The 18,071-nt window shown below is 40.2% G+C and overlaps 1 protein-coding gene across 14 annotated transcripts in view; it reads right to left on the reverse strand.

Moving 5' to 3' along the window:
* LOC111766688 (zinc finger protein 596-like) overlaps nucleotides 1-18,071 on the reverse strand; it is a 79,952-nt gene that overhangs the window by 41,366 nt on the left and 20,515 nt on the right. For all 14 annotated transcript variants that reach the window (XR_011647706.1, XM_071212520.1, XM_071212521.1 and 11 more), the window contains one exon: nucleotides 4,935-5,020. Coding sequence is in view for 13 of the 14 variants with exons in the window: in XM_071212520.1 (XP_071068621.1) it covers nucleotides 4,935-4,967 (33 nt within the window). In the remaining variant the exon portion in view is untranslated. The remainder of the gene's footprint in view (nucleotides 1-4,934; nucleotides 5,021-18,071) is intronic.

Consider the following 18,071-nt stretch of genomic DNA (forward strand, 5'->3'; position numbering starts at 1 on the left):
AAAGGCCAGTATGATGGGGAGAGAGGGAAAGAGAAAAGAAAGGACAATAATAGAAAGAGTTAATAAAAGATAGAAAACAAAATAGAAGTGTTAGAAATAAAAAGCCAGAAAAAAATTGATGGCTAAACAAGAAGTGGAATATAAGAGCAATGGCAGAAGGTAGAATATAGAAAGATGCAAGAAGGAAAAGAGAGAGATAGCATTGGTAGCCAAAATCAGTATATACAGAAAAGAGGAAATCAAGGATGAGGAAGCACAGCAAAAAACAAGGAGCACCTAACTTAAAAAAAAAAAGAAAGAAAGAAAGTGTGGGGGGATAAAGAGGAAGGAAAGACAAGAAAACAAACAAAAAGCAAAACTCAGACAAGCCCACAAGCAAGGAGTCAAACAAACATTAAGAAAAATCAGCTTCCCTCCCACACTCCTGGAGAGCCTGTCTGGTGGCTAGTGTTCACCAATCAATCACCCTGCAGCTTTCTCACTGCAGACCTTGAAGTGTGTTGTAGTGAGTAAACCCAAGTCAAATTTTGTAACAAATGTAATCTCTCTTTTCTTTTAGGAAAAATAAGAGACTGAAGGGAAGCTAATACAAGGATAATGTCTATGTTTTCCCTGTCTCAAAGTGTCTGCCAGATATTTAATATCCCAGTGGGTCACTACTCTAAGAAGAGCCAGGAACTGAACCAAGACTTTGCACTTTCAAGGCTGAAACTCCTTGACTGAGCCATACCCTTCTTCTGGGTCAACTATAATGCTGAGAAAACTCTTTAGAAACAGTAAGAAGGAAGAGTTACTGGTTTAAGGTGTTTGATGGGGGACATCTGGCACAGGGTGCACTTGGGGCAGACTTTTAGGGAGGGTGTGGGTGCTCATCATGTCATAATGTGTTACATAAGCATGTGGAGGCCCATACAATGAGTGGGGAGGTGTTATGCCCCCATAATGGGGAGGCCTGATGTTCTCAGAGTGGAGGGTGTCTCTCAAGAGCATGGGTGGCTCCCTATGGGGGAGGACAGCCTAGTGTGTCAGCCCTCAGTATTGTTGCAAGTATCTATGAATCTTGTCCTTCAAGCAGTGAAGCTTGGTTGTCATTGGGGGCCCCAAGGGTAGGGGAGAGAGGAATAGAATAGTTGTAAGAGGGGGTAGCTGGGGGGCAATGGCATCATCTTGCAATGATGAATACAGGACAAGTTAAAATATCACCAAAAATTTCTAAAGGTGTATAGTCTAAAATGTAAACCATAATGTAAACCATACTGTAACCAAAAATATATAAAAGTGTAAAGTCTAAAATGTAAACCCTAATGGAACCATGGTTTGTAGCTTTGTTTCAATATCTGTACATGAGTGACAGGAAATGTAACCTTCACATGTAAAAAGATCATCATTGGGAAGGGGGAAAAGTGTTTCATGTTGGGTATATGGGTGTCCCCTATATTCTATATGTGGCTTTATTGTGACATAAAACATTTTTGAAGACATATTAAAAAAAGAAAGTAGATACTGAGGAAGAAATGGAAGAGATTACCTTGCCATTGCAGATACAGGGCAACACCTATTACTGCAATGAGAGGCAAAACATCACAAAAATTTATTATATTTTCATTTTTTAATACCCTAATTAATTTTTTACTTAATTTAGTTTTTCTAAATTATTATGTATTCTATTTCTAATCTTTAAACCTACCAATATATCATTTTCCTATTAATTATATTTGACACTATATTAGACTTCATTTTTGAAGAAGTTTTGGATCACAGAGGGGTTCAACTATGGCAGGGGAGGAGCACTGATGTGGTGTATCATTGATGGGGAATGCATGGGTGGGAGGGAGTTCTCCAGGGCATGCATATAGGGTATATAGATATGGTTGTGTGTTTGTTGGTATTGACATAGGGGGTAGGGTTTCATATGACAACCGAGGAAGTGCTGGGTTCCCATTCTGGGAAACTGTTACACTCCCCAATGGAACAGCAACAATTCCCCAAATACAAGGGCAAAAACCAGTGAAGAAGGATGGTCCAATGACGTGCCCTTGATACAAATTACTATGCTTATAAGCCTGTGTGACTGAAATTTGAACTAGGTCTACAGCTGCCTGATGCCTAAGGGTTACCTCTTGAGAACCTCCATGTTGATCAAATGTGGTCACACTCTAAGCCAAACTCACCATGTAAATACATTACCTTCCCCCAGCATGGTCCATGACACTGGGGAATGAGGCTCACTGATACTGAGGGATTACCACCAAACATCAGTTGATGATGTAACTAGAAAAATACCTTGAATAAAAGGGGGAAATGGTAGACAAATGAGTTTGTATGGCTCAGAGACTTCAAAATGAGTCAGGAGGTCATCCAAGGGGTCTTCCTTATGCAAATCTCAGCAGGATCTCAGAGACAGTCAAAGTAAGCATAACCCCAGGTAACAGTTCTTCGGAGGGCTATAGAGGCACCTATGTCCTATGGTAATGACAGATGAATCTGGAGTTCAATGCTTATCCAGGGGGCCCTACTTTGGAATTTTCACTCCTGAGTGTGATGGGGTTGGAATCATATGTGATCTCTCTACACATGCTTCTTCTGTCACTTTTTTGAACCTCTGCTTCACACTGGGTTTGGTATATGCTCAGGAGACTTGAATCTCTGGACTGTCCATGTGCCAGCTGGGCCCTGAGCCTCAGCAGTGTTGCAACACCTACTCTCTGGTTCATTGGACTTACCCAGGTCAGCTAACAGGGAGATGACACACCTGTTACCACACAAGGGAACCAAGACAGTCTACAGCTGCAAGCAAGAGAACTCCATCCATCAACCACATGGCATCTAAGGCCCCCTCTCAATTTAGAGGATGAAGGTATAAAATATGGATTAGAGTGGGTTTATGGGTATTCTACTATAGAATTATTGTGACTCTAGCAAAGGAAGAAAGTATATCACTGATGTGGGAACATTAGCCACAGGAGTTGCTGAAGGCAGGGAGGGGGAAAAAGAGGTGATATTGGGACATTTTTGGGACTGGGGATTGTCCTCAATGATACTGCAGGGACAGATGCAGGACATGATATATCCTGCCATAACCCACTGACTTGGAGAGAGTGTAACTTTAACATAAACTATGATCCATGCTTTGTAGCAATGTTCCCAAATGTCCTCATCAAGTGCAATGAATGTACCATGGTAATGAAAGAATTTGCCAATTTTGGAGGAGTAGGTGGTATGAGGAGTGGCGTATATGGGAACCTCTTTTATTTTGTAATATAACAATTTGTGTGATCTATGTATCTTTAAAAATGATAATAAAAAAGTTAAAAAATAAAATAAAATCATTTAAGAATATGGAATGCATTTTGACAAATGTCAATTAAGGTGTGAATTGCTTTCTATCTAAATTCAATTCAAATGTATATTACTTTTAAAATAATGACAGGGAATCTTGAAGACATGTCCAGAATTTTACAACACTGAATAATTTTCAAATCAATAATCCTGCTTTCCTCAGTGCTACAAAACTCAGGTATTCCTTGTAATGTATACAGATGGTTCCAGGTCACAAGCCAGGGACTCCTGAGACAGCTGTACTGATAGATGGCCTTAGATTGACCATTCCCATGGTAGGAGGTCTCCCAATCCTAATTTTTTTCATTGCCTCACTTTTATCTTCATTTCATCTGTCTGTGAAAGATTAGAATAATCCTGTTCAATACTTCTGGCCTCCACAAATCTTAAAAAATTTTCACAGAGACATAAATTTTATTCCAACTATTAGCTTCTGAAACCACAGCCACAATGAAGGGAAAAAAATCATTCCTACACATGACATCCATTTATAAATTTTAAATAAATTTGATTTAGAGAATTGAAGTTGGGAAATTTGAACAAGATGTTAAGGGGAACTGAAGTTTTCAAAACATTACTTCAAGGGGAATATATATGGAACAAGGAGTTGAGTTCCTGCTTACAACATGGAAAGCCCTGGGTTTGTTTCCTGGTGCCCCCTAAAGGAGATGAGCAAGACAGCAAGCTGTAATGATGAGTTGGAATAGCAACCTGAAACAACAGGATGATGCAATGAAGAGAAAATGATGCAATGGCCAGGCATGGCAAGCCGATGCAAAAAGATGATGCAATGAAGAGATACAAAGAGGAAATATAATGTGAGACAAGAAGCAGGAGAAGAGATGGTTCAAGCCATTGGGTATCTCCGTCCCAAATGGGTGGTCCTGGGTTCAGTTCCTGGTTCCTTGGTTCCTCTTAAACAGAAGATGAGTACACAATGAAAAGACACAGGGAGTACACGGTGAGTGCAAACAATGAGGGGGAGTTAATACATACACTTTTAAAATCTTTTCAAAAAGTATTTCAAAATGTACAAATATATTCCATCAAAACTTGAAGAAAACTAAAATTGGGGAAAATAAATATATCATTCCTCATTTCCTTTAATTTACAAAACCTCTCATGTGCTTCTGATAAATATACCTATTCCCTATACTCCATTACCCATAATGTTGGATTGACTGAATACATAGCTGAAGACTCAGCCTCCCTTCTGACTATAAACATCTCTTCTTACTCATCTCTGTCATCACTATTCATCATATGCCCAGGCCAATCTCAGGCACTAACATGATTCATGGATTCATTATTTATACAAAGAGCTCATGGGATGGGTGAGAAAAAGAAAACTTCTGCCATCTCCTCAGAGAATACAGTCTTTATGGTAGTTTTAGCTAACTCTTGCAATTACCTTGGAAGATTACTCATTGATGAGGACCTAACTTACATAATTATTAAAGAGTCCTATATAAACTTAAGCTAAGATCCTTGAATAACTCTTGAGTACACTTGAAATATTTATACCAAGAAGAGAAATCTTCCCATCTGCCAGCAACTGAGGTGCAATTTCAGTTGAAAAATAATTACATACTCACAGGTGTTTGCATTGCCAAGACCTTAGCCGGCATCTATCTTCCTCTGGATTTTCACTCTCAATCAGGCAAGCAGAAGGAGAGCAAAGCTGAGAATGAGAAAGAAGTTTTAAGATTCAAGTCTTGACCACAATTTTCAGATCCCCCTGTCATGAATGCCCAACTTTTCACCTAGGAGTATTCCCTGCCCAAACAACAAAAGGAACATGAGGTATGCATGAGAGAAGTAAGAGAGGACTCTCCTCTCCCAGGGTCAAGATGTTGGAGGTCGTTTTTTCTCTGGCTAATAAAGATAGGATTATCTTCATATTATAGATAAGAACATGAAAATCCATGAATTGTATTTATTAATTAGCCCATGATGTTTGGAGACTTTTAATTCATTGCTGATTCCAAAACATAGGAATCCCTGACCAAAATCAAAGCTGGAATTGGGTTCTCACTACAAAAGGAAGCAGACTAGAATATCTCAGTTATAATTATTACTGGTTTTTGCAATAGCATTCATTCTCTCATTACTGATACATTTCTGATTTCTGGATTCTCACTCCCTTCCTGCTCTACCATGAATCTGACCTTCTGGATACACTTGTCCTAAAACATCTTTATTCTTCCATATGTACAAGGCAGACTACTCAACACTGAGTTTTATATTCCACCCAAATATATTTGGAAATCAACTAAGAAACTTAATATACATTATTAAAATAAAAGGAAAAAGAAAAAAGGAATATATGTTATTATGAGGTGTATCAGACTCAAGATTAACAAAGCCATTTGTACCTCAAGTCCAGGAAGAAAATGATTGTATTCAATATGTTTGGAGAATTACATATTTTTAAAAATTTAATCTTCTCAGTTACCCAACTGATATAGGTTAATTTACTCAGTTAACAAATGTCCTAAATGGAGGTTCTGAGAGCTGAAGTAAAATGACAAATTTATAGGGCCGCTGAAAGATACAGCTAGAGTATGAATTTTTTCATTCTGTTTCCCAACTTCAAATATCTTAAGGGTTACATACTGCCCCTAGGTATTACATGGAATGTCCCCTCTCATTTCAGTATTCAGGTCCTCACTCTGTTGTCAAAACTTCCTCTTAATACAGTGTGTTATACTCACAACCATGAACAGCAAACCTGTTCAAGAAACCTTTGCATTGAACTTGTTACCAGATTTTCTCTATGTTCTTCTCTAAGCTACAAGAAATGAATTTCAAGAGCAAGCTGGATTAGTTAGGCCAGGAACTTATTAAAGAATGATGAGAAGAGAAATGGGAGAAAATAACAGATCATGGGGCCCAAGTAAAGAACAAAGGGTTGAAGAGTGATAAAGAGGGTTGACTGACAATTTCCATTATAGATTATAAATCCCCAGGTTTACTTGTGTATTAATCTAGGTGAGGGGTGAAGAAGGTCAGAACAGGGGTCAAAAGACAAGAGAGAGCCAGTTTGGACTTTGCACTTGCTTTTGAACCATTAATTATTACACCTCTTTGCTAATGACAGGAGTCCCAGCTGTTTGCAGTTCTGATTACCCCACCTATCAATCCCCCAGGAGGGATCAATGATGAGGCCCCTGAAGAAGATTCAGGGCTTCTCCTGGCTTCCAGAGGAAATCTCATTCTGAATCGATTCTTGCAGCTTTTTCCAGCAGCCATCTTGGTGGTATCAATACCTACATGTTTAATGGTAGTGGTTTTTCAGCCAGGTTCCAGATTTATTGATTCCCTAAGTAGCCTGCTTCAAACCTATTTCCCAAACATTACCTTCCACCTCATATAATATTACTGCTAGATGTATTCCAAGCAAGTATGCATATTTCAGCATATGTCTCATGAGAACGTTTTTTGAAAATTTTACTTAGTTTTTATTTTTAATAGATACTTAGATTATATAAATGTTACATAAAATGTAGGAGATTCCCATATGTCCCACTCACAACAGCTCCCATATTTTCCCACATTAACAACATCCTTCATTAGCATGACACATTTGTTGCAATTGATGAACACATTTTGGAGCACTGACAATAACTTTGGATTAAAGTTTACTTTACAGTTTATTTACACTCTGTCCTATGCAATTCTGTAGGTTATGGCAAGATATACAAAGGACTGTATCTGTCATGGCAGTGTCATTCAGGACAATTCTCAAAAATACCTGTCTTTCCATCTCCCATCCCTCAGAACCTCTGGTGGCCACTGCATCCACAGCAATGATAAAATTTCTTTCATTGCTAGAATCACAGTAAGTCTATAGTAGAATACCAGTATGTCTATTTTAGTCCATAGTTCATTCCCCAATCCTGAGGATTCTAGGATGGTGATGTCTGCTCCACTTCTAATTATGAGGGGGCTCTGATCCATTAGGGCTAATGGATGGAACACTCTTGCTTGCAGTTGCAGACTTTCTCAGTCCCTTGGTATGGAAATTGTCCATTGTCATCTCCTTGTCAGTTGTCCTGGGTGTGACCAATGAAATAGTTACGTGTTGCAATTCCTTTGAGATTCAGAGCCCAGCTGTCACATGGAGAGCCCAAAGATTTAGGTCTCTGTGATGTACACCTACCAACTCTAATACTAATTATAGGTTTAAATAGAAGGACAGAAGAGCCATGTGTAGGGAAACCAAAACTTAGACCAACTCTATCTTCCTGGGGAACATAAATCCCAAAGTGGAGCATACAGGCAAGGCACCAAACTCCTGAGCTATCTGACCTAACTATAGTGTCTGGATGTCTTCAACATCTCAGGAGCCCTGCTTCTTGGGATAGTATCCACTTTTGGCAGTCTATGAGATCCTGCTGAGATGGGCATAATCATTATCTCTGGAAGCATGTGCCAACATGCTTTGAAGTCTCTTGGCCATATAAACTCATTTGTCTTTACCTTTTCCCCCTTTTTGTAAAGGTCTTTTTCCAAGAGCAACATTTCTGATGCCACTGTATTTACCCTATGTGTCAATAGATATCTATTTTCCATATCTGTCCATATAGGAGACTCTAATTTTGTGTCATGTTTATTACTGCATGTCACACAGCACATTACTAAGCTCTTATTTTATGACTAAGCACACAATCACAACTCATAGTGCTTTCAAATACATCTGGGAAAAAGACTATATTTTGATAATTAAGGCATTCTTCCATCTTCCATAATCACTTCAAGTCCTATGGTTTGAATACCACCTGTTCTCACATTTTACATTACTTTCACCAGATGAGATTAATATTGAAATAACCAGGTTAATGATGTAATTTTTTAAATTTACCTAAACTTAGCACAACAATGTCTACAGATATCCCTGCATTCATACTGATTAGTTACTCCTCTCTCATTGAAGGGATTTGTCACTTGTTAGATTTGAATGTCTCCAACTGAAGTCCTGGCTTTCCTGTTTCTTTTGGAAATGAGTACCAGCAACTGCTCTCTCTTATCACAATCACCTCATCATTTAACCTTACTGCTTCTCTTCTATTATGAACCTAAATGCCCCCTGTGCCTATTTCATCTCCTGTGCCTGATCTCCTTTTGTTGTAGCAGATAGGATTCAATGACCATGTATAGAAGGTTAGGACTCAGGAATATTCTGAGAAGGAAGATTTATTTTAAATGGTCGGGCCCAGTAGACTCCTTTCCAAAAAGCCAAGCCCTGAGTATGAGCTTTAGATTATTTTTACATAAGAGATATATGTGCTGGGGGCCAGGAGAGGTTTAGCCATTTGCTTGAATACCAGCTAAGCTTGAATTACCACATTGCCCACATTCCAGGTAAGCTTGAATTAACATATCACCCACATTCCAATTAAGCCTGAATTAACATATTGCCCACCCTACAGGTAAGCTTGAATTAACATATTGCCCACAATCCATCTGGATGTAAACCTGAATACATATTCAATCTACATCCTTTCTGAATACTTAAAGCCTATAGGGCCTGTATTACTTAATTGGCTCTAGAAACTAGGCCCACTTGGATACAGAATTAGATAATTCTGAATTCATGTGCAGGCTATATTATATCCCTCCCTTTGAGGCCTTGCTTAAGTTTATTAAGCTTTGGCACCATTATTTCCAGAGTTATGAGGCGAGCCACTGTTTGTGTTTTTACTGTATTATTTATTAAAGCATGTACTCTAGTTATGATTAAGGGGAGAAAGCAGGGAAGTATGATAAGAGTGAAGTAGGCTAGTAAGATAGGGAATAGACAGATCTAGAACCTGGCAGAGAGTCCATGTGGACATTAGTAACCCCAAGACGCCTGCTGGAAGACCCTCCCCCAAGATTCTGCCACTCAGAAGAAGGCTTCCTCTGGAACCAGGAGAAGCCCCAGATATTTCCCCAAGGACTTTATCACTGGACCCTCTTTGGAGATTGATTGGGGAAATAAGCAATCAAAGTGGTGAACAGTTGGAACTTCTCCCATGCCATTAGCAAAGGGGTGGAATAATTAGGAGTTTAAAGAATGGCACTGGCCCAAGTTCTGTCTCTCGTGCACTCTTACCTCTGGACCCGGGCTCCAGCTGCTTCTCCCCTGCTTGGATAACCATGCAAGTAAAACCTGGGCATTTATAACCTATAATGGAGAATTGTAGCCTATAAATCAGCCCTGTTTATCACTTTTTAGCCCCATCCTCTCTACCTGTGACCCCTGCTCTGTTATTTTCTCCCAGTTCTCTAACCTCCCTACCTGAATAAATTACTGGCCTAACTCACCCAACGTGCTCTTCAAATTCATTTCTCCAGCATAGTCAAAGAACCTAAATGAAATCCAGTAACATATTTGGCTAGGCAGTCGAGGAGTTTATTGGTGAGTAAAACTATGGCCTACTGCTTAATGATTTTCTTTGGTTCTCTATTTTAAACAGGCTGACCTAGGAGTGCCCAAAGGTCATAATCCATGGAGGGAAGGGGACTGGAGCTCGGGAATTCTCCATTTCTGCACCACACACCCACTTATGAACTCGGACCCCAGCCAGGATGGCTGCGTCATAGGGCAGTGGCTTAAATCACGGCCCTGCCAGGAGAGAGGTCCCCTGGGAGAGCCCAGGGCCCTGCAAAGCTTCTTCAAGCCATTTTAGCAGCTGGGGGCTTTGTCCTCAGTCCTTACTGCCAATGCCTTCTCCAGCCCTCTCCCCTCAGAGGCAGCATGGCAATAGCAGAAAGCCCTGGGGGCTTACCCCTCCCACCAGGCCCATGCTTTTGCAAGCAGCTTTCCTATCTAATCACACCCAGCTACCTGGGGGGATGAAGGAGGAAAGTGGTGGGCAGAGCCAAGATGGATGCCATGGGAGTTCCCTTCCCCAGGGATGTCACAGGCCAGGACACCCTTGGAATTTCTAATGTTTACCCATGTTTTACCTTCCCTACTTCTTCCTACTGAATTTCTCTTTACAGCTTTGTGTTAGAATGCTTTGGTCTTTTTTAAAAACTGTGAAAATGAAAAGTGCCTTTGTCTAGCAAGGAAGCTATTGCCTCAGGACCCCAAAGCCTATTAGCTTGAGCAATTCACCTCTAATCACTTAATGGCCTTTTGATGGCTGGTTTAACTGGGAAACTATCAGACAGTAAAATCATAGAACTAAGATTGTATCTAAAACTTCTGGAAGGATAGGAGGAAGAAGCACAATTCAGCTTGGCAGCTTCAGGTTGAAATCTATTCAGCCTGACTCCCAAGTCCAGGACTGCCCCAGGAATGCCCAACATCAGGGGCTCTATGATTCTGTGGGGTGGTGGGAATGAGAGAGCAGCCAAACATTTCCAGAGATTGAACTCAGGAACGTCTGTTTGGGTCAGGCAGTCTTGGACCCTGAAAAGTAGGGATGCTGAGAACAAGAGCAGGAAACTGAATGGCTCCCATTCCTTGGGCGCATCCATTCAGAGAGCAGTCAAATATGTCCTGAGACAGACTTCTCAGGTGCTTTGATTTGGGGCCACTGTGCAAGCCTCCCACCAATTCAGCTTGGGTGCACTGATCTGATTACCAGAGGAAGCATCAGATATCCCCCAGGCTGTAAATGTTTTTAGTCAGACTAGGAACCAGTCAGACCAGAACCTTCAACTAAAACCATCAACTAAAAGGGTGATTTCTCATTCTTCCTAGAATAATGGGTGTAAGTCTCTAGCCAACCAGCAAACTCCCCTTAGGAGTCACTTAGGAATCAGGAAATTCTACCTACTGCTGGTCCACGTGGCCACACTATAGGCAAGAGCAGCCTCTGCACAGAACCTAAATTCAAGCTAAACCAGTCTAAGAAAAGAGAACAGATAAATCTGAGGCCCAGAAACCTCATGTCATGTCTTCTTAAAGAAATGAGGAAATAAACTTCAAACTTCTCAGTTTAAACTCAATTGTGCCTATAAAAGGTGTGAGTAGTGATCAAAATTTTAAAACTTTTCACAATCCATCAATTAGGGTCAAAGAGTTCCTTGAAATGCTAAAGGTATAAAGTTCTCTCTTCTCTTTTAATGTGTGCATAACCTTGTGTTGGACTTTAAAATCTGTTTAACTTTGTCAATTTGCTTGCACCTAGGAAATGAGATTTGGGGTTCACCTGCTACAAACTGAAAAATGGTGAAAGGTAACATGAAAATGAGTCTTTAAAGGTTAATAACATCTTGCTAGTGGATTTAATGCATAAATCACGAGTAAAAGTAATTCAGTTACTAGAAAAGCAGAAAAACTTCACAAAGTTTTTAATAATAAAATCCTAGAGTTAGTTAATAAAGGTACTCAGTTCACCTTAAGGTAAAATCTTACTAGAAATTGTAAACTAAAAGATCATTTGTAGATGCATTTATATTATAAAATAGCAGAAGAATAATAACTAAAATTATAACTGGGTGAATTTAGACTGAACCTATTATTGTAAGTGTAAATTCTAAACTAACTTTACCTTCATTTATGGTCACTTCAAGCCTATACCCCACCCCTTGCCTTTGCTTATGGTTATTTCATAACAGCTTCTGCCCTTATGGCTCAGGGTAAAGCAAATGTGAGACATCCTGTCTCCTGTCCTACTGGTATTAGTGACCCTGCTTTCTCTCATGACTCCAACTGTGGACTAAACTGCTGCCTGGTGGAATTCTTGACCCTCAGGATTGAACGTCCATTCTCCCAGTCCAGCAGCTGCTGGAGACGTTTTATCCCTGAGACCTGGGAAGTGAAGGAGGCCTCTGCCTTGACTGTCAGGGTTCCTAAGATGGCAAATCATGAGAGACACCAGTTTCCCTGAGGCTTCAATAGCCTCGGTGAATATACATAGAATTAGTCTTGCTCATCCAAAGTCTGCTAAAGTCAAAGTGAAATATAAAGTTCTGAAACAAAGGAAAATCATATTAAAGCATTGGGGACATTTTGGTTATATGCCATTAGTTAAGAAACAAAATTCTTGTACAAAACTGCATGGTCATAGTGCAAATTAAAGAAACAGCCTTCCAGAAGATCTTTCAAATGTTATTTTACAGTTAAACTTATTTTGTAAAAGAATGAAAATTTTAAGTAACTAAGTTGTGTTTCCATGTCAAACTATTCTTGTCTCCCTATTTGCTCAGTGCATAACTTCATACATCAAGATGATAATATCAAATTAACAAATGACAACTCAAGTTCATATTTTATAAAACTAAGTTAAAGCAATGTGGAGCTGCCCTCTCTTAAATGCATAAAGTAAATTCCATTAGTTGTCGACTGTAATCTGAGGTAAATCAGCCAGTCTATGGTTGTGGTCAATTACAAGAAGTTTCTAAAAGCATCTTCCAAACTGAAGCATTTAAATGGCTCCATTTCTAAGAAGCCATTATTAACTAGAAACCTAGACTGATAATAATTGGGCAAAAGTAACTTTATACCAATATAACATGTCTGAAATTCACCTCAATGTGCATATTCAAGTGGTGGTAATAAAAAGTTACTTTTTTTTTTTGAATTTTATTTATTTTTTATTTAATTTATTTTTTTAAAAAAATATTACATTCAAAAATATGAGGTCCCATTCAACCCCACTGCCACAACCCCCCACTCCCCCCACAGCAACACTCTCTCCCATCATCATGACACATCCATTGCACCTGGTAAGTACATCTCTGGACATTGCTGCACCCCATAGTCAATGGTCCACATCATAGCCCACACTCTCCCACGTTACATCCAGTGGGCCCTAGAGGGATCTAAAATGTCCCGTAGTTGTCCATGAAGCACCACCCAGGACAACTCCAAGTCCTGTAAAAGCCTCCCCATCTCATCTCTTCCTCCCATTCCCCGCATCCAGCAGCCACCATGGCCACCCTTCCCAAACCAATGCCACATTTTCTCTGTGGACATTGGATTGGTTGTGTCCATTGCACATCTATGTCAAGTGGGGGCTTAGATTCCACATGGATACTGGATGCAATCCTCCTGCTTTCAGTTGTAGGCACTCTAGGCTCCATGGTGTGGTGGTTGACCTTCTTCAACTCCATGTTAGCCGAGTGGGGTAAGTCTAATAAATCAGAGTGTAGGAGCTAAAGTCTGTTGAGGCCCAGCACGTGGCTATCATATTGTCAGTCCAGAGATTCAAATCCCCTAAATATATCTTAAACCCCAACACCAACTACAATTCCAGTAAAGTAGCATGAATGTCTTGTGAAAAGAGATCCCATCTGAGTCCAGCTCCATTACGCAGAAACACCAGCTCCAAAGAAGGGCCATCTGACATGGCAGTGAACCCCATCTGCCATGACCATAGAACCTGTGGGTCTCTTTAGCCCTCAAAAGAACCAATACCTGGGGTTGTATCTACTTTATCTGTCTCTGAGACTCTGCTAAGTTGTGCATAAGGGCAATCCTTCTGACAACCTCCAGACTCTTTTTTAGAGACTCGTAGCCATATAAACTCGTTTCTCCTTTCCATTTCCCCCTTACATTAGGTCAAACAGCATTTTAAAGTCATGTTATTATATGTAGACAGGGATATTCTGCTGATCCGCATTGAACCTTCAATTCAAGGTCATTTTCTAGTTGCATCTTCAGCTGGTATTTGGTAGTGATCCCTCGGTGCCAGGGAGGCTCATCCCTGGGTGTCATGTCCCACCCTGGGGGGAATGCACTGCATCTACATGCTGAGTTTGGCTTCGAGACTGGCCACATTTGAGTAACATGAAGGCTGTCAGGAGGAAACTCTCAGGCACAATGCTGCTCTAGGCCTTGTACTTATTGCAGGCGTATAGGCTCACAAGCATAGTCATTAGTATCAGGAGCCCACTATTGGACCCTCATTCCTTCCTGGTTCTTACCGTTGCACCTGGGGGACTGCCACTGCTCCCCTAGGGACCACAACAGAGCACCCCCCCCCAGCCAGGAACCCAGTACACCCCCAGCTGTTGTTTTTATTTGTTTCCACTATGAGTATATCTAAACATTACCATGCACCCTGGACATATGCCCTGTATAACTCCCTGTCAACCATATATAGCCTGTCAATAACATCCCATACCAGTATTCCTCCGCCGCCATTGTTGAACCACTCTGTGATTCAAAACTTCCCGAAAAGTGAATCCCAATATAATGTCAGGTTCCCTTACTAGTACAACGGAATATAGTGATGAGTTTAAAGGTTAGATCTAGAGTACATATTGATTTGGAAAAATGTCTACATCCTATCTTTTTCTTTTATTTTTTTCTAATTATTGAGCTTCTCTTCACAAGAGCCTTAGATCACAGTAATTCATATACACAATATATAGTACTCCCATACATCCACCATAAAACCTTTTCCCTTCCACAGTAATAATCTTTTAACTTATTCATATTATATTTACTGAGACTGATGTACAGACTCCGAAACAATAGCTTTCAAACAAGGTGACATCTGTGCTTACAATGTGGTCCATACATTAGGATATACAGTTTTCTAAATTTTTTAGTTATCCTATGTTTTACATTATGGTCTACATTATTAGTCTGTCGTCCCCTATATGTTTTGGTGTAATATTACATATTTTATATTCATCCTCGTGTACTCTCGTGAAACTCCTCTCTTGCCCCCACATTTACCTTGGTTCCATCCATTCAACATCCGTTTTCCCCTCCCCTTGGGCCCCACAGTGACAGCCAATCTCCATTTCCCGAGGAGCCATGTCCAGAGATACTTGCAACAGTGTTCAGGGCCTGACTTGCTCAACTGCCCTAATGCCCTGGGAGCCACCCTTTCTCTCGAGAGATACAGTTCTCTCTATTTGATGGCATTAGTCCTCCCCAGGATGTGGGTCCACCCCAACTCTCACTTCTTGGGTCTCTACCCAATGGTACAACCCACTCTGGCAAAATGAGCCTTCAGACATTCCCCAGGAGTCCATTCCGCATCAGATCATCCCCTCTGAGCATCCTAAACAGGTAACCTCCTAATTATATTTTGATACGATTTTCTCAGCATTTTACTCTCAACCAGCACCTGACACTCTCCTATGTTCGTATGTTGCGCCTCCCTCCCCCCAAATTTGTGGGCAATTACCCATCCGCCCATCCCCAGCCCCCCTCAAACCCACAAAGCCCCACCCAAAGGCAACCCCTTGCCCCCATTTTATCTCGTTTGTGCTCATACTTTCGGCCAGTTCATCATAGATTCCACCCCTGCAGACGTCGGCTCACATTCTTCCTCCACCCCCCTATTTCCTGTAAGCCTATTTTCCAGTCTCTAGCTCTCTGAGGCAGGTTGCTTATTTCATATCATTGAGGTCATGTAGTATTTGTCCTTCAATGCCCGGGTTGCTTCACTCAACATGAAAAGTTACCTTGATTTCATTGGGAATCTTCAGTTTTCATTTTAAAAATGGAAAAATAGTTTTTCCTCTACTGCTTAAGTAAAATACCTGCCAATGTCTTCATGGTAAAAGTGTAGAAGTAAGCAAAGTACTAAAGAGTTAAGTTTACTTGATACATAACACACGCATTGGAAATGTTTAAAAGGTATATAAAAACCAAGAAATAGACTTCAGTATTGTCAAACTCTCATGCATTCAAACCAGGCCTTGAATACATTGCAGTTTGCCTCTCCATGAGTTATTGGCTAGGTTGGTCACTGACCACTAAAACAATAAAGTTATCTACTACATTTCTGGTTGTGCTCCTTAAGTCAATAGAAACTATGTTGCAGTATCAAACTCCTGAAACAGCCAACAGTAGCTCAATATAGCCAAATGTACAATAGATATCGCCTCCTGACTGGTACTGTTTCATAGGGCCAAAGAGCGCTATGCACCAGGCTGGTGGAATACTGAAAACTACCTTCTCAGCTTCTCTCTAGGATCAATGGTGTTGCGGTTTGCTCATTGTGTGAAGGACATACCAATTGGAGCCATATTACCAGTGTACTGTAGGTAGAACTTAAATACAAACTGGTATTATGGCCTGCTCCCATGGAGGGATAACATGTAAGGTAATGCAAACCTGAAACTTAAATCTATTAATTACAATTCAAAGAAAAACTTATGCATTTAGTACATTAATTAGTGATTAAGTACTGTACATTTATCCTGTTCTAGATATAAGCCCGATGATTATAGTGTTATCTTTTCTATTCTAGATCATGTGCAGAAAAACATTAAAAATGTTAAAAGTCCTGGTAAATTTCATTTTCTAAGTAAGAAATGAATGTGCTTAGCCCAGATCTCCCGCCTAGTCCTTATTAAAATTAAAGAAATTTCCAGCTTGGTACACTAAACCTGAGTGAAGCCAGCTGCCCAAAAAAGTGCCAGCTCACCTGAGGCACCTAATGGGGTGTATGAATGCCAGTCATTGGAGGCCTGAAATACCTTTTCAAGAGAAAAAGCTAAGTAATGTCTGTGTTAAATTCAGCTGTTCCCTCTAAGTCTAGCCCAAATGCCTATTGCTAGGGGGAGAGCAAACCAGACATCCCTTTAACTTAACTCTTTTCATCTCCTTTAGCTTAACTAAAAAGGGCAATGCCTCTTCCTATTCTACTGAAGACTTTGGGAAAATGCAGCCTTTGAAGACACCTGACCTTTTCTACTCCTGTGGTCCTGTGTCCTCTTACTGAGACCATATATTCTCAAAATTCTAATCAAGCTTTTCTTCCAGGATCAATGTGCCCTTGAAATTCATTTCTCCATTTCATAATCAAAGAACCCCCCAAAAAAAAAAAAATCCAGTAACAAGAGCATGGGAGGAGTTGCACCTGTTTGCTGATTTGATTATCCCACTTATCAATCCCCCAGTGAGGGCCCAATGATAAAGTCCTTGGGGAATATCTGGGATTTTTCCTTGCTATTAGAAGTCTTTGTTCTGGATAACAGAATCCTGGGGGTGGGGGTCTTCCACCAGCCATCTGGGGGGTTACTGATGTCCACGTGGACTCTCTGGAAGGTTCCAGATCCATCTATTAATTTCCTATCTTACTAGCCTGCTTTATTACCCCCTCAGAAAGTTTACATCTTTAATCTTAAGGGGTGCTGAAGGGAGATGATCTTTCTTCTGTAGCTACTTCCTGCTGGTTTGGGGCTGAAGGCCCTACCTGACAAGGTGTAAAAAGCCTGTTATTCTATTTTGATTGGAAGAAGATGGATCTGGCATGCTGTATGAAGCTGGATGAAGTTTTTATAGGACTAACAAGATGTTGATTCTGAAAGAAATAAATAATTAGAATTTTGAGAATATATGGTCCCACTAAGAGGACACTGGACCACAGAAGTAGAAAAGGTCAGGTGCCTGCAAATGTGGCATTTTCCTAAAGTTGGTGAGAATCAGTATTTTTTTTTAAGTTATTTTATGTTGTTGCTTAACTTGAGAGAGAAATTGCAGTAGACTACAGGATTAGATATAAAATATTAATATAAGTTTTTATGATAGAGAGGAATGAAAAGAGGCATTTTTCTTTTCAGTTAAGCTAAAGAAGATGAAAAATGGCAAGGTTTTTATTTTTTTAATAATTTATTTTCTCTTTTTAAGTGTTACATTAAAAAATATGAGGTCCCCACATAACCCCACCACTCTCACTAACTCCTCCCACATCAACAACCTCTTTCATCATTGTGGGACATAATTGCATTTGGTGAATACATTTTGGAGCACTGCTGCACCACATGGATTGTGGTTTACAGTGTAGTTTACACTCTCCCCCAGTCCACCCAGTAGGCCATGGCAG

The sequence above is a fragment of the Dasypus novemcinctus genome, chromosome 28 (genome assembly GCF_030445035.2).
Source record: "Dasypus novemcinctus isolate mDasNov1 chromosome 28, mDasNov1.1.hap2, whole genome shotgun sequence".
NCBI classification, from domain to species: domain Eukaryota; kingdom Metazoa; phylum Chordata; class Mammalia; order Cingulata; family Dasypodidae; genus Dasypus; species Dasypus novemcinctus.